Source organism: Durio zibethinus, chromosome 1, assembly GCF_047325235.1.
Source record: "Durio zibethinus cultivar Kanyao isolate XHJ-2024 chromosome 1, ASM4732523v1, whole genome shotgun sequence".
Lineage (NCBI taxonomy): Eukaryota > Viridiplantae > Streptophyta > Magnoliopsida > Malvales > Malvaceae > Durio > Durio zibethinus.
The window spans coordinates 8981791-9006854 of NC_143162.1; the positions used below are offsets into that span (position 1 = coordinate 8981791).

General features: G+C 27.3%; 1 protein-coding gene across 1 annotated transcript; it reads right to left on the reverse strand.

Moving 5' to 3' along the window:
• Positions 1-217: 217 nt before the first annotated feature.
• On the reverse strand, positions 218-2095 carry LOC111311125 (uncharacterized). The gene has a single exon (XM_022910495.2). It carries the CDS (start codon positions 1800-1802, stop codon positions 516-518), a length of 1287 nt encoding a protein of 428 aa, XP_022766230.2. The 5' UTR covers positions 1803-2095; the 3' UTR covers positions 218-515.
• Positions 2096-25064: the final 22969 nt, after the last annotated feature.

Here is a 25064-nt window from a genome sequence, read left to right on the forward strand (position 1 = left end):
CCGTAAATTGACCAGGAAAAAGTCACTTAGGAGGCTGCCAAGATTTGGCTTTTGGAGATGTAGAAAATTTAAATTCAGGTTGAGATTGAGAAGGCTTTGGATTATGATTTGTTGTAGATTGTTCTGATTTTACTCCATTTCTTTTGCACACAGTTTGAAAAGCTTTCAAAAGTAAACAATCATTTACAGATTAACTTACATTTGCATCAAGGAAAAGTTCAAAACCAATTTTTTTTCTTTTTTTATTTTATTTGATCTGTATCTATTTCACATTAATTCACAATTGGAAGAAGAATGACAACATGAAGGAAAAATAGAATCAGACAATCGATGGAAGCCTTGCAAAGAAAGAAAAATCACAGCCCTTGAATTGAGGCTTGTCAAGGATCAAACTGTACAAAAAAATTTTGACACTCAACAGGAGGCTCTTGCAATTTCTTACCCTGAAGTTTTGCCAAAGGAGAATCTGTTTTGATCGAAGAAGCTTCACCATCTTCAGGCTGGAAATTTTGCATTTAAGAACCATATATGTGTTTACACAAGACGCAGTTCTCTGATATTAATCTTCCCATTATACTTCCCTCTTCAACCACTAATTTGCTACTTTGCTTATTCCAGAGGTGAACTCCATAACTTTGCCCATTTAGCTGTTGCAGCTTAGCTTCAACCCATCTCGAATCAGCCCGGTCTTTGGGCATCTTAAAAAGGCTACCTACTTTAGTCCAATCAACAGGATAGAAGGCCATAGGTGGCAAGACTGTAAAATTATAACCAGGTCTTCCTTCCACTCTGTGGACTACTCTGGAAACCAAATATGGCCCATTATGTCCCCACTTGTTTCCATCGAAGGTTAAAGCAAATTCCTCTATGAACTTGAATAGAAGTGGATGGTTCATGTCAAAGATCAGAACTGCATTGTTCAATCTTGTCCACTTCTTAGACACCGTATTAATGCTTTGTGCTCCGATTGTATTCTTCAGCCCTCTAAAGCTTTTCAGGACTATGAAATCCGTGTCCAAGTAAACTCCTCCATACTTGTACAAAACTGAAAGTCTCATTAAATTGGACAGATTCTGAGCCAGTGGAATCTCACCGGGGTCCTTTTTCCCACCCTTCATATCATCAAACCAAGCTTCAGCTGGTGTATTCTTGAGCAGAAATGGAAAGTCTGGTGTGACTGCTAGAACTTTGAAGCCACGATCAAGTAGCGGTTGCAGGATCCTGTAACCTTGTGCAGAGTCCATGGTTCTTGATAGAATCATCAAGCAACCATGAGGATGGGCTTTAAAAACACTTTCCACACCTAAGATTTCTCTTCTTCCAAAAGACACTGCTGTTGAAATCCATGTCATGAAGAAGTGAACTTCACATTTCTGGTTGAAGAATTCCAAAACTCGACCATGAAACTTCTTTGTCAAGTCGTCTGACTTGAAAATCTCATATTCTGGTAGTTTTCTACTGAAACGCCCAATTCTCTGTTCTTCTCTAACACCCGAGGAAGAAACTAGCAAATTCTGATTTTCACTATCAACTTTAATGATCTTCTTTTGTGTAGAAATATTGAACGGTACAGGAGTAGCATCCGTCTTGAGTTTTCTTATAGCTTTTGGAGTCTGTAAAACTTCAGAATCTTCTTTTTTAGTGCAGGCAGCCGAGTGAAGCGATATGTTAGAAATGATATTGTCTGCAAACATGAAAAATATTAGAAGAGCAAATAGGATTATATAGATAACAGACGATTTTCCCCGGCCAACAAGCCGGTAACCAAAAATTTGAAGAGATACTGCTCTTTTCACTGTCATGATAGTAGTAGAATAAGGGGTTGAAAGCTTGGTGCTATCAGATATTCAGAATTTCAGATGCAATTAGACCTGCCAAAATAAATCTTTGGCGACCAGACCCAATAGATTGATTTAAGAATAGACAGAGACACGTTCCAAGGAGGCGGCTCCAATAATATTATATATATAAGAATTTCCTTTCTTTGCCTTTGGTTGGTATCTTTTACCTTTTGTTATTTATTGGTCTAAGCCTGCCATGGTGATTCGGGTTCGACTGAACAATTATAAATGCATCTTGTAGTCCTAGATTGGTAAGTTTGAGAAGCCGGCAGGGTGAGTGATACTGGAATATAAACCAACTGAAAAGAAGCGATGTGGTGAGTTTCTTTGATCCTTCTTATCTGAGACGTCATTTTACGGAAAGGAACGTATGTTATAGTCTTGGGACCCCTAATAAATTATTACTCAAAAATCTTTTAGGAATTGCGTGCCTCATATTAGCTGTGTTGGGTTGGTGCCGTCTATTTAAATATTAATTTATATGTTAATAGGTCATGTTTCTTTAGGATTATGTTCTAATGTATCGTACTTCGGTAATACGGCTTATGAAAGTTAAACGTATAATCTAGTAAAATTCATGGTTCGTAATTTTCATGAATTGGTTCGTGCTTCAAACACAGCTTATTAATATATTTTTTAAAATTTTAACTATTTTTTTAAAAAATTCATTTAATATTATTAAAAATAATATATCAAAGATAAATAAACATAAAATCAAATAAAAATGACAAATAATTTACGTGATTCAGTAAAATATTTATATTCACAAAAATGGATAATAAAATCCTCTAAATAAATATATTAAAATTACAATTTTAATTTAAAAAAAAAAACATATACACACATATCATTGATCTAATATCCAATAATACACATATAACTAAAGTTTTGCTGACTAATTTATATATCAGAAGTAAATGAAATTCTAGACAACATTTTTGAGAAATTAGATATTAAATTTTCATTAAAGTTTTTTTTTTTTTAAAAGCATATGTTCTAATAGTATTTCTAATTAAATTATTAAAACGTTCATCATATGTAAAAATAAAATGGTTACTCAAACTGCACTATAAATTTAACTAATTAATTACGTCAATTATCTTATGAAAATAAAATGGACTTAAAAACCCATTAGAATAGTGACTAATTATAATTTATGTGAGATCATTAAAAGCGATAAATGCAACATCATGTTTTTCCTTATGTCTTTTCATGTAACCAGTCTCTCTTTAAGTTTTATAACTAAGATATTTTTTATATAACTTTGAAAAGAATATTAATTTATTTTTATAGACACAAATTTAAGTAAATAAAAATAATTTGTGCATAAAATGATTTGCAAAATAGTTAAAATATAATTTCTATCAATAATTAAATATTTAATAAGTAAATTTATTTAATATAATTTTATTTCATAAATTATCAAAAAATAATATAATTTTATTAGAATATAAAAAATAACATGTATACACTCAAAGGTTAAAAATTCATTTATAATAATTATGGGTTAACATGGTACAATATATTTAGGTTTATGTATCGTATCATACTAACCCATGTGTCATATGATGGCACTGACATTTATCGAATTGTGCCATACCATCTCATGAACTTAAAAGTTTTTAACCTAACATGGAACTCATATGTATTATGTTTGGTCTAATTTAATTATTTAATATCAAATTATCAAACATGACTCATAATATATCAAATCATATAGTTTCTACTTTTCAAATCCATTTGACACCTATATATGAGATAGAAAAGTCTAACATTGAAAACTAAAGTTTGATAGCTCATTTTCCGTGTACTATTAGATCGGTGGGCTGTGGCTAAAAATTATTGACGTGAGAGACGGCTTAAATTATTGTTAGCTAGCTTGGCCGTGTTCTAAACGCAACCGCAGGCCCTTGATTGGAACCTTAACACAATTCTTTTTTTGGTCCACAGGATTGGAGGGATTGGGGAGGGGTTGGCTTGATTCGAACTCAAACTTTCTTATCTTTCTTGTTACCATTAGGCCAAGGATTGTAGGGCAACCTTAACACCTAATTTGATCACATAAATCTGGATGAGTTTATCCTTCATATCCTTCATCAAGAAAAACGTCAATAATCAGGTCGTCTCACAATATATATGTAGAGAAAATTAGAGCCCAAAATTCTCATTTGATTAATGAAAATAACAGCTTGAAGTGTAGCCGAGGCAGTGAGATAAGCTGGTAAATACTAAAGAAACCCATCCGAGGATTTGGAAGATTACTCTCAAAGGTGGTTTTTTTTTGCCCTCAATGTAAAACCAAATCAAAGTTATATCTCTCCGTTTTTTCTTGACTTGTTTTTTTTTTTTTTTTTTTTAATTTAGTTCAAAGGATGGCAAAGTCCTTAGGAGGGGAAGACTATTGACTTGTTTCTTTCATTCATTTTTTTTTTAATTTTTTAAAAGATTAATGTTATTAATAGTTTTTAAACTATAATAAGATGTTTAAATATAATATTTAAATTTTAAAATTTTTTAATATGATAATTTAATTATTAATTTATTAATTAACATAGTACTTAAAAAATTGTTTATCTTTCAAATGTTATCATTTGAAATAAGTTACATTAAAAATTAATATTAAATTAATTAATAAATTATTAATTTATGTACTATATTATAAACTTTTAAATTTCAAATATAAAATAAAATATTTCATTATAATTTAAGAATTATTTATGATATTACTCTTTTTGATCCACGCAGCCCTTGAATATTCTACCTAAAACATATTCAGTATATTGGGTAATCTCATTTTACCACAAATAAAAATTATATCATTCCTCACTGACAGAACTACTTATCCTATATGGCCAACCATTGGCTTTTTCTCACGTAAATATATAAAGTTTAGTTAAGCATACGTAATCACTCTTAGAAAAATATATTCAGTAAATTTCAAATTTAATATTTATAATTTTTTTCATTACCTTCGAATTGTAACTTTCTTTATGTTAAAAATATATATCTTTTGCTAACACATGTTAATTTATATGTTACTCCATTTTCTCTTCCACAAAAAAAAAAAAAAAAGATCGAAAATATAAAGGATTGTTCATATAGCTAACTAGACATACCCAGACAGGCATATAGCTATAGCTTTTTTTTTTTTTTTTTTTTTGAAAATAGCATATAGCTATAATTAATTCTTCAATTTAGTAAGATTTATTATTTGCAATACGAAATAGTGAAGTCTGCCCTTTGAAATTATTTTGGGAAAGTAATACAGGTTTCGGACTTTAGGATTGAAAATAAATATACTTAGATTATAAATAGATTACAAAATCTGACAGAATAGATTTTAATATAAGTGTTTTTTTAAGTTATAATCATAAATATTACATTCATAGAATTAATTGAAAATTAATTATTGCATACAATCATTAAAAAATTGATTAACAAATCAAAATATAATTAAACAACCAAATTTATATATAATAAAATTTGAGCTTAAGATTCTAAAATCTTCTTTTTTACCATTAAATTAAAATCTTGGTAAGTTTAATATAGTTATTTAAGTCTTACCTGATATATTTTTTCGTTTTTTAATATGTTTAAGTCAAGTGGCAAATTATTGAAAATGACTTGTTGTGAATGATAGTGATTTCTTCTTACAATTTGTACGTGTGAGAAGCTAAAACCAAACTCTATTATTATATCTTACAGCAACTGCACGGAAAAGACGAAATTTCAACGTCCATGTCTGTATTTATAAGTTTCGTGAGAAGTAAATTCCAAATGATGATGAAGGCTTCAATTGACCTTATCTAAGTATAATTCATTAGTATATTGATTAATTTTTGTAACTAATCGAATTTTTGGTGGATGAGAATTCACTATAGCATTAAATATTCTACATATTTACAAGAAATATCCAACAAATTATTTTAAAAAACCCCATCAATTATTATAAAAACTATTCATGGATCATGGCGAGATAATAGTCTAATTATCTATTTATAATACGATCAAACCATGCCTAAATTTCAAATTCTTAATCTCTAAACTCAATTATTATTATTATTATTATTATTATTATTATTATATTATTATTATTATTATTATATATCGTTTATCATCTATTATTTATCATTTATATATAAAAATATTAATAGTGATTGACTTAAAATTTATAATAAAATTTTAAATTAATAAATTTATCCTTAAATATATAATTTTTATTAATTTATTTAAATTTAATTTAATCAACTAAAACTAAATAGTTTATGTGAAATTAAACTATTTAAAATTTTAAAATTTTAATTTTAAAAGTGTTAAAAGTGACCATCTAAAATATTCTTAGTAAATATTTTTATAAATTTTAATTTAAATAAAATTTTTGTATATATTTATTTAATTTAATTTTAATACTCACATTAAATAACAATTATAATTTTAAAGTATTATTACGTATTAAAATATGAATAGTAAATTAAGAATATTTATTCTTACTTTTCAAACCATTTACACTTGAATTTTTTTCTTTTTTTCTTATGCCAACAACGCAAGTGTACGAATCTTATATGTAATATAAATAGGAAGTATCAAGTATTGTTTTCACATAGATTGAATTAGGTTAGCCTAAAGCTAATTACCAAAATCTGGCACTTAGATTATATTTGGTTCTAACAAAAATTGGGGAAATTATTAAATTATCGTAAATTAAGGATACAATTAATTCCAAGTAAATTAAAACCTAATGACTAACAAATTATGGAAGTTAACTAATTGAACCTAAACTTATTAAATTAGGAAACTTCCAAAAATAAAAGGTTGCTAGAAATGAAAGGCTTTTAAAAAAAGAAAGTTCTACATAGAAAGGCAAAATTTTAAATCTAAACTAGTAACATAAATGAAAAATAATATAATTTTATTAGAATATAAAAAATAAGATGTATACATTCAAAGGTTAAAAACTCATTTATAATAGTTATGAATTCACATGGTATGACATATTTAGGTTTGTGCATCGTACCATACTAACTCATGTGTCATCTAATGACACTAACCTTTATCGGATTGTATCATACCAACTCATGAACTTAAAAGTTTTTAACCTAACATGGAACTCGCATGTATTAGGTTTGGTCTAATTTAATTGTTTAATATCAAATTGTATCAAACATGACTCATAATATATAAAATCATATCGTTTCTACTTTTCAATCCATTTGACACCTATTTATGAGATAGAAAAGTCTAACATTGAAAAATAAAGTTTGATAGCTCATTTTCTTTGTACTATTAGCTTGGTGGGCTGTGGCTAAAATTTATTGACGTAAGAATATTTACTCTTACTTTTCCAACCATTTACAGTTGAAATTTTTGTCTTTCTTTTTGATGCCAACAAACGCAAGTGTACAGATCGTATAAGTAATATAAATAGGAAGTATCAAGTATCGTCTTCACAAGGATTAAATTAAGTTAACCTAAAGCTAATTACCAAAATCGGGCACTTAAATTATATTTGGCTCTAACAAAAATTAGGGAAATTACTAAATTATCCTAAATTAAGCATACAATTAATACCAAGTAAATTAAAACCTAATGACTAACAAATTATGGAAGTTAACTAATTGAACCTAAACTTACTAAATTAGGAAACTTACTGAAAATCAAAATTTGCTAGAAATGAAAGGTTTCTAAAAAAAGAAAGTTCTACAATAGAAAGGCAAAATTTTAAATCTAAACTAGTAACATAAATGAAAAATAATATAAATTTATTAGAATATAAAAAATAATATGTATACACTTAAAGGTTAAAAACTCATTTATAATAATTATGAGTTCACATGGCACGACATATTTAAGTTTGTGTATCATACCATACTAGCCCATGTGTCATATAATGACATTGACCTTTATCGGATTGTGCTATACCATCTCATGAACTAAAAAGTTTTTAACCTAACATAGAACTCATATGTATTAAGTTTGGTCTAATTTAATTGTTTAATATTAAATTGTGTCAAACAGGATTCATAATATATCAAATCATATTGTTTCTACTTTTCAATCCATTTGATACCTATTTATGAGATAGAAAAGTCTAACATTGAAAAATAAAGTTTGATAGCTCATTTTCTTTGTACTATTAGCTCGGTGGGCTGTGGCTAAAAATTATTGACGTAAGAATATTGACTCTTACTTTTCCAACTATTTACACTTGAATTTTTTTTCTTTCTTTCTGATACCAACAAACGCAAGTGTACGGATTGTATAAGTAATACAAAAAGAAAGTATCGAGTATCGTCTTCATAAGGATTGAATTAAGTTAATCTAAAGCTAATTATCAAAATCGGACACAAATTATATTTGGCTCTAACAAAAATTAGAGAAATTATTAAATTATCCTAAATTAGGCATACAATTAATATCAAGTAAATTAAAACTTAATGAATAACAAATTATGGAAGTTAACTAATTGAACCTAAACTTACTAAATTAGGAAACTTACCAAAATTAAAAGGTTGCTAGAAATGAAAGGTTTCTAAAAAAAGAAAGTTCTACAATAGAAAGGCAAAATTTTAAATCTAAACTAGTAACATAAATGAAAAATAATATAATTTTATTAGAATATAAAAAATAACATGTATATACATAAAGGTTAAAAACTTATTTATAATAGTTATGAGTTCACATAGTATGACATATTTAAATTTGTGTATCGTACCACACTAACACGTTTCATATAATGACACTGACCTTTATCGGATTGTGCTATATCATCTCATGAACTAAAAAGTTTTTAACCTAACATGGAAATTGTATGTATTAAGTTTGGTCTAATTTAATTGTTTAATATCAAATTGTATCAAACATGACTCATAATATATTAAATCATGTCGTTTCTACTTTTCAATCCATTTGACACCTATCTATGAGATAGAAAAGTCTAACATTGAAAAATAAAGTTTGATAGCTCATTTTCTTTGTACTGTTAGCTCGGTGGGCTGTGGCTAAAAATTATTGACGTGAGAGACGGCTTAAATTACTGTTAGCTAGCCGTGTTCTAAACGCTGCCCCAGGCCCTTGATTGGAAACTTAACACGAATCCTTTTTTGGTCCACAGGATTTGAGGGATGGGAGAGGGGTTGGCTTGATTATAATTCTTGTTACCACTAGGCCAAGAATCGTAGGGCAACCCTAGCACCTAATTTGATCACATAAATCTGGATGAGTTTATCCTTCATATCCTTCATCCCGCCAATAATCATGTCGTCTCACAATATATTTGTAGAGAAAATTAGAGCTCAAAATTCACATTTGATTAATGAAAATAACAGCTTGAAGTGTAGCAGAGGCAGTGAGATAAGCTGGTAATTACTAAAGAAACCCATCCAAGGATTTGGAAGATTACTGTTAAAGGTGGTTGTTTTTTGCCCTCAATGTAAAACCAAATCAAAGCTATATGTCTCCGTTTGTTCTTGACTTGTTTATTATTATTATTATTATTATTATTATTATTATTATTATTATTATTATTATTATTATTATTATTATTATTACTAGTTCAAAGGAGGGCAAAGTCCTTAGGAGGGGATAAGGGGATGGTGGGGTTAGAAACCACAGCCACATGCCTTCCTCAAATCAACTTAGTCACTGATGAACAAGAGGTGGAAGGCTATTGACTTGTTTCTTTCATTCATTTTTTTAATTTATTTTTTAAAAGATTAATGTTATGAATAGTTTTTAAACTATAGTAAAATGTTTAAATATAGTATTTAAATTTTAAAATTTTTTAATATGATACCTGAATTAAAAATTTATTAATTAATATAATACTTAAAAAATTATGACTTTCAAATGTCATTATTTGAAATTAATCACATTAAAAATTAATATTACATTAATTAATAAATTCTTAATTTATGTACTATATTATAAATTTTTAAATTTCAAATATAAAATAAAATATTTCATTATAATTTAAGAATTATTTTTTATATTAACCATTTTTAAAACTCTTTTTGATCCACGCAGCCCTTGAATATTCAGTATATTGGATAATCTCATTTTTACCACAAATAAAAATTACATCATTCCTCACTGACAGAACTACTTATCCCATATATGGCCAAACATTGGCTTTTTCACACGTAAATATATATAATCCAAAGCTTAGTTAAGCATACGTAATCACTCTTAGAAAAATATATTCAGTAAATTTAAAATTTAATATTTATAATTTTTTTCATTACCTTCGAATTGTAACTTTCTTTATGTCAAAAATATATATCTTTTGCTAACACATGTTAATTTATATGTTACTCCATTTTCTCTTCCACAAAAAAAAAAAAAAAAAAGATCGAAAATATAAAGGATTGTTCATATAGCTAACTAGACATACCCAGACAGGCATATAGCTATAGCTTTTTTATTTTTTTTTAAATAGCATATAGCTATAGTTAATTCTTCAATTTAGTAAGATTTATTATTTGAAATATGAAACAGTGAAGTCTGCCCTTTGAAATTATTTTGGGAAAGTAATACGGGTTTCGGACTTTGGGATTGAAAATAAATATACTTAGATCATAAATAGATTACAAAATCTGACAGAATAGATTTTAATATAAGTATTATTTTAAGTTATAATCATAAATATTGCACTCATAGAATTAATTGAAAATTAATCATTGCATACAAACATTAGAAAATTGATTAACAAATCAAAATATAATTAAACAATCAAATTTATATATAATAAAAATTGAGCTTAAAATTCTAAAATCTCCTTTTTACCATTAAATTAAAATCTTGGTAAGTTTAATATAGTTATTTAAGTCTTACCTGATATATTTTTTCTTTTTTTAATATGTTTAAGTCAAGTGGCAAATTATAGAAAATGACTTATTTTGAATGATAATGATTTCTTCTTACAATTGGTACGTGTGAGAAGCTAAAAACCAAACTCTATTATCATATCTTGCAGCAACTGCACAGAAAAGACGGAATTTCAACTTCTATGTCTCTATTTATAAGTTTCGTAACAAGTAAATTCCAAATGATGATAAAGGCTTCAACTGACCTTATCTAAATATAATTTATTAGTATATTGATTAATTTTTGTACCTAAATCGAAATTTTTGGTAGATGAGAAGTCACTATAGCATTAAGAATTCTACATATTTACAAGAAATATCCAATAAATTATTTTAAAAAACCCCATCAATTATTATAAAAACTATTCATGGATCATGGCGAGATAATAGTCTAATTCTCTATTTATAATACGATCAAACCATGCCTAAATTTCAAATTCTTAATCTCTAAACTCAATTATTATTATTATTATTATTATTATTATTATTATTATTATTATTATTATTTATCATATGTTGTTTATTTTTTATATATAAAAGTATGAATTTAAAAATATTAATTGTGATCGACTTAAACTTTATAAGTAAATTTTAAATTAATAAATTTATTTTTAAATATATAATTTTTTATTAATTTATTTAAATTTAATTTAATCAACTAAAACTAAATGGTTTATGCGAAATTAGACTGTTTAAATTTTTAAAATTTTAATTTTAAAAGTGTTAAAAGTCATCGGATAAAATATTCTTAATAAATATTTTTATAAATTTTAATTTAAATAAAATTTTTGTTTATATTTATTTAATTTAATTTTTAATAATTGCATTAATATAAAAATTATGATTTTAAAATATTATTACGTATTAAAATACAGATAGTAAATTAAGGGGATTTACTCTTACTTTTCAAACCATTTACACTTAAATTTTTTTTTTTTTTGATGCCAACAATCGTAAGTGTACGAATTACACAAGTAATATAAATAAGAAGTATTGAATATCGTCTCCACAGGGATTGAATTAGGTTAATCTAAAGTTAATTACCAAAATCGATCACTTAGATTATATTTGACTTTAACAAAAATTAGAGAAATTACTAAATTATCCTAAATTAAACCTACAATTAAAACCAAGTAAATTAAAACCTAATGACTAACAAATTATGAAACTTAACTAATTGAACCTAAACTTACTAAATTAGGAAACTTACCAAAAATAGAAAGTTGCTAAAAATTAAAGATGATACCAATTTAATTTCACACTTAACCACACTTAACCACAATCTCAAACTTACTAAATTGTGGTTAACTTGAAAATATTTTAAACTTCACAACACTCACCCAAATATGATACCAATTTAATTTCAAGTTATCCAAACCTTAAAATATTTTCATAATTTTTAAAACAATTTAATTATATGAAATTGATCCTTAAATTACTCCAATAGTTTGATAGTAATTTAAGATAATTTCTTTACCTCAAGAGTATTTATGGAGATTAGTGTCTCACCCCGAAGAGGCTCCGTTATTGGATTCATTAAATTTTTTTTTTTTTGCAAAAGCTTTTATTTGTGATAAGAGATTTAAAACCTTGATATCAAAAAATTCTCATCCAAATTCTCCAATATATTGGTAAAATTTAGAAAAGATTTTATCACCTAAGAATTTATATAAAATTTGTTGTTTGCAACACTTTTAGTAATTCTATCATCGGAGATTCAAAATTTAATTTTTATAAAAATAATTTATTTTCATAAATATCTTTTAATATGTTGGCAAGATTTTCTATCAAAGATTATCCTCCAATACATTTGTAGGATTTTTAAACAAACAATTTATCTTTTTCGTAAAAACTTGGGTTATGAAATTCTTTAATAGTTTGGTAAAATTCATAAAAAAATAAAAATCTTTTAATAGTTTGGTAGGACTCATGAATTTATTTTGAAAACCTTTTTTTTTTATTTTAAGAGAAAAAAAATCAATTAAAATAAACAAAAATTATCATGCCAATAATATCATGCAATAATATAATATATCATGCAATAATAATACAATATCATGCAAATATATTAATTATCATGCAATTAAATATAATCATGCAATTATACAAAACATATTTAATAAATCACACAAAATATGCAATTAGATATAAAAAAAGTCATGCAAATATATTAAACTCGTGAAAACTTCATGCCAAAAAAAAAACTATTTTTGCTTTTTCTTTTCTCATCACGTTAATTCAATCAACCATTTAAAATAATAAATATAAATATATAAATATAATATAAAAAATCAAACAAAAAATCAAAGTAGAAAATAAACAAAAAAAGAAAAGAGAAAACTTACGAATTGGGCGAGTCTCAAGTCGAGTTAGTGCACGAATTACACACAGGTTCAAGCGGATCTTGGCTTTGCAAAATGGTGCCATGACTAGGGTATAAAAGGTCAGCTTTCAGCCTCTTTGCCTTATAACCACTTTTTGTTATCTCTCTCTAAAATCATTTCTCTATCCTCTTACTAAGTTCCACTAGAAAGTTCAAATGGCTGGCTAAATACCCAGATTCTAGTGCAGGAAAATTCAACTAGCTGCCTAAAAATTCAACCATTTCTAAAAAATGCAATGAACCCAGAATCTAGCTGCCATCTTTTATTTCAACTATCGTGAACCCTACCAAAAAATTCAAACATTTGTCGAAAAAATCAAATTAAACCTAAAATACCTAGAAAAATTCCCAAAAGCCCAAAACTTCACTCTTAACCTAGAAAATCAAAATTTTTTTGAAATTTCAGAAGACCCCAGAATCAACCTAAACAAAAATTTAAATCAAATCTGAACCCAGAAAACCTAAAAGATCAAACCAAAAAATCCTAAAAAAAAAAAAATTCTAGAACAACCCAAAATCCAAAATTAAACTAAAAACCCAAATTTAAAATTTCACTTCAACAATTCAATCATGACCCAAAAAATTAAAATCCAAGTTCTTAAAAACCAAATTCCAAAATAGAACCACACCTAGGATGATTCCCAAAAAATTAAAATATTAACCCAAAACCCAGAATCAAAACTTAGAACTTTTAACAATGAATTCCCAGAGCAAACCCAAAAATCAATTAGAAACCCCAAAACTTTTCAAGGTTTTATAATTACTTGTGATTATTGTTAGTTTCCCTATCTGATTTTCCTATGTGTGCTCTTTATTATTGTGTGTCCTTTATAGAGATTAAATCATTTTCAATTTGGAAACTAAATCAATTCAACTAGATTTTTTGTGATTTGATTATATTTTGATGTGAATTAATTATGTAATATTATTTGTGTGATTTGATTTGACTGATTCCTAGAATGAATCCATGGTTTCCCATTTCTAATTTTTACTTTTTTTTTGCTTTGACTTTTTTTTGGACTTTTGACTAGCAATAATAAAAACTAAAATTAAAAACCAAATTAACATTAAGACTAAAATTAAAACCAAAAATTAAAATTTTTGAGCTTTTAATTCTTGGGCTCAATGCTTTTTGATCAAGGTCCAATTTACAGTAGAAGGACTATTCAATTTCAAAAAAATTCTTAGATAAAATGGTGTGTTTACAGCTACCCCTCTTTGCACAGCTTTTATAAAATAAGAATTGCACAACGATAAAAGACATCCATTTTGTTTGGATTTAGAAAAACCAAAAAATTTTTTAAACTTGAAATCCAAATATTCAAAATTTCGAAATTCAAGGATTCACAAAATTGCAAAGATTGGCAAAGCTCCATAACAAGAATTGAAAGATTCTAAAATTCTAAAATTTGTAAAAAATTCAAAATTTCATAATGATTTCAAAACTCACAAAGATTCAAGATTCGTAAGAATTTCAAGTTTCACAATGATTTCCAAAAGCTCATAAATGATTCAAGATTCTCAAAATTTTCAAGATTCGTAGAGGTTTCAAGATTCACAAAGGTTTCAAGATTCGTAAAATATTTCAAGATTTATAAAAATTTTAAGATTTTCAGAAGTCCTAGATTCACAAAATTTTCAAGTTTCGTAGAGGTTCAAGATTTGTAAAGATTCGTAAGACTTTCAGATTTATAAGAATTTCATTTTCACAAGAATTCAAAGATTCACAAGACATTTAGCTTCGCAAGAATTTTAGATTTGCAAGAATTTCAAGTTTACAAGAATTTCAGTTTCGCAAGAATTTTCATATTTGCGAGAATGAAATATTCAAATTTTAAATTCACAATAACTCAGATTTGTAAGAATGAAAGATTGGTAAGAACTCAAAATGAAAGATTCGTAAAAATTTAAACTTTATCATTGCCAAAATTTCTAGAATCAAAGATTCACATTCAAAATATTTTTGTTAGTGATTCACATCCAAAATTCAAAGCTTCATATTTGAAAAATTCATGGATTCAAAATTTCAAAGCTCACTTCCAGATTTCAAAGATTCTCATTTAAAGATTTTAGAGATTCATATCCAAAAGTTAAAGATTTTTATTTGAAAAATTTTAAGGTTTTACATCCAAAATTTCCAAGATAGTCATTCCAAAAATTTTATTGATTATGCTAGGAGGTTTTATAAATCATAATTATTTTTGAAAAAATGTTGATTTAAACAAAGGCTCTATAACTTTAAAAGTTTGAAATGTCTTTCTTGTCCAAAAAATTCTCATCATGAAAGATTTTCCTCATTCAAGGATTCAAAAGTAAAAAATTTTCTCCACCAAAGTCAAAATTTTGTATGCGATAATGTCATGATAACAATGTAAATGTCATCTAAATGATGCAAATGTAATAATCCAGATTCTCACTAGATGATGCAAATACATGTCCTAATCAACAATGCAAATGCCATAACTTGATTTAAATGTTAATTATATGATGCAAACACATGCCCCAACCATGATGCAAATGCAATTATCAAAACAAGGATTCAAATACTCACTAAATTGTTCAAACAATAATGCAAACACAACGTATGTAAGGCGAATGTCACTAAATCAATGCCATGAAATTTTGATTGTGGTAATAAGGTTCTCAAGACTCCACCATCTCATATATTCTTTTTTAACTTCTCAACGTCAATAATCTTAGAACAAATTCCATTAATTGATCCATGTTATTTTTCTTATCTAGTTACAACTCATAGGTTATGTTTACCAATCCATTATTGTATTCATCCTTGGGTCACCTTATTTGTCATTTTTGAATAATCTTTTCAGGTTTCTTTCACTTTTATAATCTTGAATTTCTTTCAAAAGAATGAAAAAATCTTTCACGGACATAGTCATTCACTTATTTATCATTATTCTAATTTATGACAAATATGATACATTTCTTCAATTCATTCAGGGGATACACATTTGATGAAGAATAAGAAAACTAAATATTTATTATCGAAAGAAAGTCTAGTCAATAACAAATCAAAGATAGATAAAAGCAAAATACTGTGACTGTTTAAATGGGATATTAACATTTAGAATAATGACTGTTCGAATAACTGTGAAATCTAACTCAGAATTCTTTTTTAAAAACACATTCCATTAATATTTTCGATATTTAAGCCAATTGTTATCCATATTTCTGGGATCCTCAAATGGAGCTATTTTTTTTAGTTTCTATTTTTAGTTAAACCACTTTTTGTGATTAAAATTTAAGTCTTCTTTTTTCCTATTTTTTCTTTTTTTTAATTTTTTTACTTTTTTATTTTTTATTTTTTGCATATTTCCTTATCTTTTCTTCTCATTTCTTTTTCCCCTTAATCCATATATGACATCAAAATCCAATTGCAAACCTACCTTAGTTCAATTCATGATTCTCTAATTCAAGTATTCATATTCAATCAAAAAAGACTTTTAAAAGATGTAACGCAGGCTAAAGTGAGAGATTATGAAAGAAATGGATAAAACATGCTCAAATTGTATTTAAAGGGTAATCAAACTAAGGATATTTTCTCATCAAATTCTTCTTCTTTTTCTTCTTTTTTCGTTTGTAATTTTCATCATTTTTCAAGAAATATTTGAGCACAAAAGGGCTTTGCCCCTAAAATCACTAAGGATCTTCACTTTTATTTTAGTAAACAAGCTTCTCAAACTTTGCTTCTAGTGTGGAGGTGATTCTTAGTTAGGGTTCTTTAAAAAAATTTCAATAAACTCAAATAGGATAGCAAAGAATAATTTTACTCTTTATGTAAAGGGTAAAAGAAATATGGCCATTTCTCATTTCAAACATAAATACTCTCAATGAAGAATATTTATTAACCAAGACCAAACTTGTGAATGAACTATTGCAAATATCATGTACTATATTAGTTTCATCTCTTAATGAGCAAAATTCTTTACCGATTTTATCTTCTTGTATTCAATAATACCAATGGATTAATAATCTTAACTTATCAATCATATCAACATAAACAATACTTTCAAAATTGAATTCTAAATTATTGTCATAATTGTCTAAACATTCATTATTTGAAATCAGAGAACAGATATGAGAAATGATATGAGAAGATAAAAGCATATAAAGGTGATTCACATTAAAGAGAAAATATCATGAAAATGCATTATATCTACCACTTTTATTAAAATGATGAAAAATAAGATGAAATTCAAGTACATAAAAGAGATCCATATTCTAAAAAAATCTTAAAATGACAAGTAGTTTCATTTAGCCTTTCAATATTGTCCCAAAATTATACCTTTAGGTGATTGGGCAAATAGTCTTTGTTGACATTCAGCTCTCCTGATTCGTTGAAGCTACCAAGCTTACTCAGATCAAACTTTGCACCTTGTGCTTGAAAATCGAGTAGGCTTCTATAAAGTGACCTAAATTCCCATTATGGTAATCATATGTGACATTAACATTGTACCATTTGAGATAGGGTGACTTCAATGGCTTTAAAAGAACTAAGGATACTAGGTCATTCTTGACCAATTATGGGAATAGCTCAGTATAGATTATAAGTATAAGATTAATGCAAGCTATCTCTTGCTTGGCCTTAGATTTTCTCAAACCACTTGCTTGAGTGTTACACTTTAAAACTAGTGTAGTAACAAGACTAGGCCTATATATAGGTGCTTGAAAGGCTATTGATAAAGACTTAGGAATATGTTATTCATGGTTGGGTAATGAAGTTGGTAAGGATTGTGCAATATTATTAACTGTAGTCCAATTAGCAAGATGAACAAGTGATGGATATAGAGCATAACTTCTAAATTGTTGCCCCTTAAAACTCATAGCTTGGGCTTTATTTTTCTTTTCTTGGACATCTCACCTTTCTTGGTATTGTTGACTTTTCATTCTACAAGCTTGTCACTTTGGATGGCATTTTCAATAATCTCACCTGATATCACTATTTCAACAAAGTTCTTTGTTGCATTTCCTATCATCTTCTCATAATAGGGTGCCTTCATGGTGTTTATGAACAAGACAGTTATTTTTTTCTCAATCAAAGAAGGTTGAACTTGAAAAGCCATATCCCTCCACCATTGAGCATATTTTTTAAAAGATTTTGTTGACTTTTTTTTCATGCTTTATAAAGAAAAATGATTCGGGAGCTAAGTTAATAATGTGACAGTACTGATTAATAGATACCCAAGCAAACTTCTTCTAAGAATGGATGCCGGTTTAGTCTAACTGGACATATCACCTTATAGCCAAACTAGTGAGGTTGTCTTAGAACACATTTATCAATAATTTCTTATCACTGGTGTAAGCAGTCATTTTTTGACAATACATGATAACATGTGTGAGAAAACATTTCATAACTTCATACTTTTCAAACTTAGACACTTTGAATTTTGAAGGAATCATAAAATTTGAAACCAAGCAAAGCCAACAACATCTATGGAGTCATAAAAATTTATTCCTTCAATTGCCCGTAATCTCTCTTATAGTAGGTTCATCTTTTATTTAGACTTTAAGTTCTTTAAACTTTTCATCACCTTCAATTTTAGCTTATTGTTCTCTATTAGGTCATCTAAGCTAGGGACTAGAACTAGATCTGGTTTAGTTGCCATTTTTGTGAAGACAAGATTAGCAAAACTTTAAAATTACCTTTGAGTCAACACAGAAAGTGACCCAAGATAGTTATGTCTTACATGGATTGTGAATTGTTGTGGAAGAATTTTTAAGTGGACTAGGCCTAATAAGGCCCATAGCCAAGAGGATATAAAAGATTAACAACATCTTATGAAACATCTTTTTCTACTACTTTTTGTTATTTAATTTGCCTAACACTTCGAGGATTTTGTTTCAACTCTCTTTTGAGCTTTTCTTAGGTCCCTTTTGTTTTCTCAAAGTGGTTCGCATTCTTCTACTGCATTTTTCTAGCTTAAGTTGGTGTTGAGTTGGTTAAGTTGTCCTTAAATATTGATTTATCATAATTAGGGTTCATATTTAGAATGATGTTCATGAAACCATCTGCAAGAATGCAATAAGGAGAATTTACCCCATAACAACTGTTAACAAAAAAAAACTTTATTGAATTAAAAGTTGTTTCTAACCAAATCTAATATTACATCCATGAAAAGTCTAAAATTTATTGAAGAAAGAAATCTCTAATTTGTCAATATTGGCTTTGCACTTCATTAAGGAAATCCAATAGTTCTTAGCCTTGCTCCTACTGGTGGCATCCTTGTCTTTTATTCTTCAACTTTTTCTACCATATCCTTGGCTTTGTAAGTAGTCACAGTGATTAGGTCAAGTAAGAACTCTAACTAGTTATGTTTTCTCACATATGCTTCTTTTATTTGCTGATGTTCTTCATTTGCAGCCCCTATTTGTGTTCCAATTTTAACCATCACTTTGTTTAGCATTTGAATGTGCCTTTGTGCCTCAGAGAGTGCCTTCTCCCTTTTTTTGTAGCTTTGCTTGCAACTATCCATTTTTTTTCAAAAGTTGGGCTAGCTCTCGAGTGGTGGATGACCATGTTGTGTTAAGGTCAGGGAATAAACTATTCTATTCATCTTTTTCACGTTTGAGCACTTAAACTTCTTTTTTTAACCTTTGTTTGAGAACTTCAATTCTTTATACTCCATTTTGAAGCCAATAAAAAAATTTGTTGGGCTCCACATAAATGTAATTCAGATTCTTCTTATTAAAATTATTTCGTGGTAATTACTCTTTATGATAAATCTAATTATGCAAATGCATGCAAAGTAAAAGAAAAGGATTAGTATGCATATAATATAAACAAAAAACAACATAATATATATAAAACAACATAAAGGGTTAGTACGCAAAATATATACAAAAATATATATATATATAAATTTACAAGTAGAACAAATATTCCATCATGTGTCCTATTTAGGATTTTCTAACACAAGGGAAAGCATGGCTTTAACTTAGGTTCGAACCCTTAAGGTTTACTTACTTATTAGGTTCAAAGTTTTGATAGTCTTAGGGTTCCCAAATTGTTTCTTATATCATTGTCCATTATAAATTAGTAAGGCACCTTAATCCTCACCATTATAGGCTATAAGCAAAAAGTGTTCAATTTAAGTGAGAGTATTTCACTAGTCCATGTAAAGACATGAAATCTCACGAAGGTGTTGCTATTTTACTCATTTTTAAGGGATGAAACTCGAGTGTAGAGCTCATGTAATACATGTGCAAGTGAATGACAGATATGAAATAAATAAATAAATAAAATACGAACAAGGAAAAAATTTCTTAAATTTATTAAGTTAGGCTTGGATAACAAGAAATCATTTATTGGCCAGACTCTTGATCTCCCTAGTGGAGTGGCCAAACTATCCATGCGTGTAGATCCGTTAACCTATCACTAAACATAGACTTAAGAAGTTGCCACTAATTTTTTTTGTTTGAGTGTGACTAGTCACCTAACTGAATCTGTCCCATTTAAAAAGTGATCCCAAAGTTGACTCGGGTATCTTCAAAATGGTAGATTCTAGTCTACAAAATTAGATTTAAGTTCGAGAGTGTGATTGCGTGTAAGAAAAGTTATAACACCCTTACAATGCCCACCCAAAAATGATGCTAGTTTGATTTCAAGTTATTCAAGCCTTAAAATATTTTTATAATTTGCCAAATAATTTAATTATCAAAAATTGATCCCAAAATTACTCCAATAGTTTGGTAGTAATTTAAGATAATTTCTTCACCTCAAGAGTATTCATGAAAACTAGTGTCTCACCTTGAAGAGGGTTTGTCATTGGATTTATTAAATTTTTTTTTTGTAAAACCTTTTATTTGTGATAAAGAGATTTATAACCTTGATATCAAAAAATTCTCATCCAAATTCTCCAATATGTTGGTAAAATTTAAAAAAGATTTTCTCACCTAAGAATTTAAATAAAAATTGCTATTTGCAACGCTTTTAGTAATTATATCATCGGATATTCAAAATCTAATTTTTATAAAAATAATCTATTTTTAGAATATCTTTCAATGTATTGGTTAGATTTTCTATTAAAAATTATCTTTCAATATATTAGTAGGATTCTTAAACAAACAATTTATCTTTTTCATAAAAAATATGATTATTAAATTCTCTAATAATTTGATAGAATTCATAAAAAAAAATTAAATTCATGAAAAATCCTCCAATAAATTGGTAGGACTTGTGAATTTATTTTGAAAACTCCTATTTTATTTTGAGAGAAAAAATCAGTTAAAATAAACAAAAATTACCATACAAATAATATCATGTAATAATAATATAATATAATGCCAATATATTAATTATTATGCAATTAAATATAAACATATAATTATTCAAAACATGCAATTAGATATCAAAAAGTCATGCAAATATATTAAATTTATAAAAATATCATGCAAAAAATAAATTTTTTTCTTTCTCACCATATTAATTCAATCAACCATTTAAAATAATAAATATTAAAAAATATATAAATATAATATAAAAAATCAAACAAAAAAATCAAAGTAGAAAATAAACAAAAAAAGGGGAAAAGTCGCGAATCAAGTGGGTTTCAAGCGGAGTCAGAGCACAGGTCACACAGGTTCATCCGGATCTTGACTTTGCAAAACTGTGCCATATCGACTAGGGTATAAAAGGTCAGCTTTTAGCATCTTTCCCTCAAAATCATTTTTTGTTTTCTCTTTCTAAAATCATTTCTTTATCCTCTCTTTAGGTTCCACCAAGAAGTCAAAATGGCCAGCCAAATACCCAGATTCCACCGTAGAGGAATTCAACCAACTGCAGGAAAATTCAATCTTTTCCAGAAAATGCAATAAACCTAGAATCCAAGTGCCATGAACCCCACTGGAAAACCCAAACTTTCACTGGAAAAATCAAACTAAACCCAAAAAATCAAAAAAATTCCTAAAAACCCAAAACTTCACTCTCAACCTAGAACATCAAAATTTTCCAAAAATTCCCAAAGAATCTCAAAATTAGCTCAAATAGAAATCTAACTAAAATGAAACCCAAAAAACCTAAAAGATCAAACCAAAAAATCCCATAAAAATTTTTCAGAACACCCCAAAATCCAAAATTAAACTAAAAACCCAAATTTAAAATTTCACTTTAACAATCAAACCAGGACCTAGAAAATCAAAATCCAAGTTCTTTAAACAAATTACAAAACAAAACCACACCCAAGATGATTCCAAAAAAACTAAAATATTGACCCAAAACCCAAAATAAAAACCCAGACCTTTTAACAATGAATTCCCAAAGCAAACCCAAAAATCGATTAAAACCCCCAAAACTTTTCAAGCTTCTATAATTACTTATGATTGTTGTTGGTTTCCCTTTTTGATTTTCTTGTATGTGCGTTCTATTCATGTATGTCCCTTATAAGAATTGAATCCCTTTCAATTTGAAAATTAAATCAATTCAACCAGATTCTTTTGATTAGATTACATTTTGATGCAAATTAATTATGTAATTCTATTTGTGTGATTTGATTTGATTGAATCCCAGAATGAATCCATGGTTTCCCATTTCTGATTTTTCCTTTTCTTTTTTTTTTTTTTTGGCTTTGACTTTTTTTTTTACTTTTGGCTACCAATAATAAAAACTAAAATTAAAAACCAAAATTAACATCTAAGACTAAAATTAAAACCAAAAATTAAAACTAAGATTAAAATTTTTAGACTTTTAATTCTTGGGCATAAAACTTTTTGATCAAGGCTTAATTTACAATAGAATACCCATTTCAATTATGAAAAACTTCTTAAACAAAATAGCGTGTCTATATTTAGTACTTGAAATCTAACCAAAATCGTAACAAAATAGAATCTGAAATTCCATATTGGAAAATAACACAGTTTCTAGCCAGTCTTAGATCTAGCTTAAAATATATGGAATTTTGCTCTCAAGTTTTAGAGAAACTTAGATAACTCATAGATGAACAACTAGCAAAAAGCTTGAAGCAAATTGAAACTGAATTGAACTTGAAAAGTAACAAAAACTAAAACAAAATAGAATTTGAAATTAGAAAAAGTACCCTGGTTTTGAAAAAAAAGTAAATTTGCAAGCTCAAATGGAAGTATTTGATCAAGAGAAAGCAACGTAAATCAAGCTAACAAGTAGAGGCATAAGATATAAAAAGATCATGATTAGATGAAACCAAAATCAATTTGAAAATTAATGAAACAGTGGCTAACATCAGACCTGGAAACTCAAAATCTGTGTTGAATACAAACTAAAATAGCAAGTTTAAATAGAAAATGTTTGCTTAAAGGACCTAAAGTAGAGTTAAATAACAAATAAAGGAATGTAAAAGAAACTTAAAATAAAATTAAAACAAAATGAAAAACAAAGAACAAGGGCTGAACAACCAAGAATGTAGTAGCTATGGAGCTTCCAACACTTAAAGTTCCAGCAAAAAGAAAAGAAAAAAAAATGAAAAGGCAGTTGGGGGCTTTTCTTTGGCAGCAAAATGCTTCTATTTATATGCCCTTTCTAGGTCTTTGGATGGCCATATCTATTGCAAAGAATCAGCCACCTTGTAGCTACTTGGGATGCCATTTTCTAGTTGACAGAAGATAATGTAGTGACTGACAACTTTGTCCTCTTGTGCATCAACGGTTTCCTTTGTTTATGAGGAATATGAGCTGCATTTGATGAGGATCATTGTGCTTTCAAATCAACCAATAGGAAGACAAAGTAAAGAAAACTAAGTGTTGTAATAGTTTTGGGGACTGCCAGACGATTTTATAATTATAAGAAGTTGTCACTAATCTTTTTTTATTATATGTGATTGGCCACCTAATAAAATTTGACTTTATAATAAAATCTTAAAATTAATTAGAACTTTATTGAAAAGATAATTTTTGAGCCTGCTAAAAATAAACTCAAGTTCTAGAGTATCGTTATACGGGAGAAAGGATTAATATTCCCATAGCGTCCATTTTAAAAACAATACCAATTAATTATGTTTGATCTAAAAACGATACCAATTAATTATGTTTTATCCCCTCTTAATCTTGACAAAAAGGTTTTAAATTTGGATAACAAAAATAATCCCTCTAACTTCTTTTATTCATCATAATTTTGGCATGTTTTTATTTTTATTTGAGAAAAATAAATATATTGGAGGATTTTTGTCATAGTTGCCACCCTACCTACCCTCCTTCAGAGTGCTGACATAATCAAACTTTGCCACCATGCCTTACTTCAACACCCTATTAGGTGGCTAGACTTTCGTGAAGATCTACACTCAACCTACGAGGTATTGTTCGCTTTGACTTGAGGGTCTCATAATTTTGTCCCACAAAAGGCGTTTCAAAAGTTTAGATTTAAGTTTTTACATATATATATCATACCATATCCACATATTCTTCCAATATGAGATTAGAAGCGTCACATTTATAGTATTCTGTCTTGCCTTACTATATATTAAATTATATTTTAAATTATTTATTTAATTTTATATATAATCAAACTGGCTCTAAAAATTTAAATTTTAAATAAAAAATATAAATATAAATTAAAATAAAAAATATAAATCTAGAATGTAAATTTTGCAAAGAAAGCTTATCACTACTAATGTCATGTAACAACTCGACTTTCTCACTTTTTTTTTCCATCATTTTTTTACTTTGTCTAATTTTTTTTCTTACTTTAATTCTTTTGCCTTTTCAAATAGATAATTTTTTTTAAAAAAAACCAACATATGTATACATATGGCATGCTATTTCATTTTTTATTTTTTAATTAAATAATTAACAACAAATGTAATCGATGAATTAATTTTTAAAAAAATGTTAATAAAAGTATGAATAATAAAACAACCCTATCTTATCGATTTTAATTTGTCCGAATATGATAGGTGCATTCTTTTTTATTTGGGATCAAATCAAAGTTTTTCATCAAAAATCATGGTTGAGTTGAAGGCAAGTTAATGGTATTTCATTTGTCTTGAGTATATATAT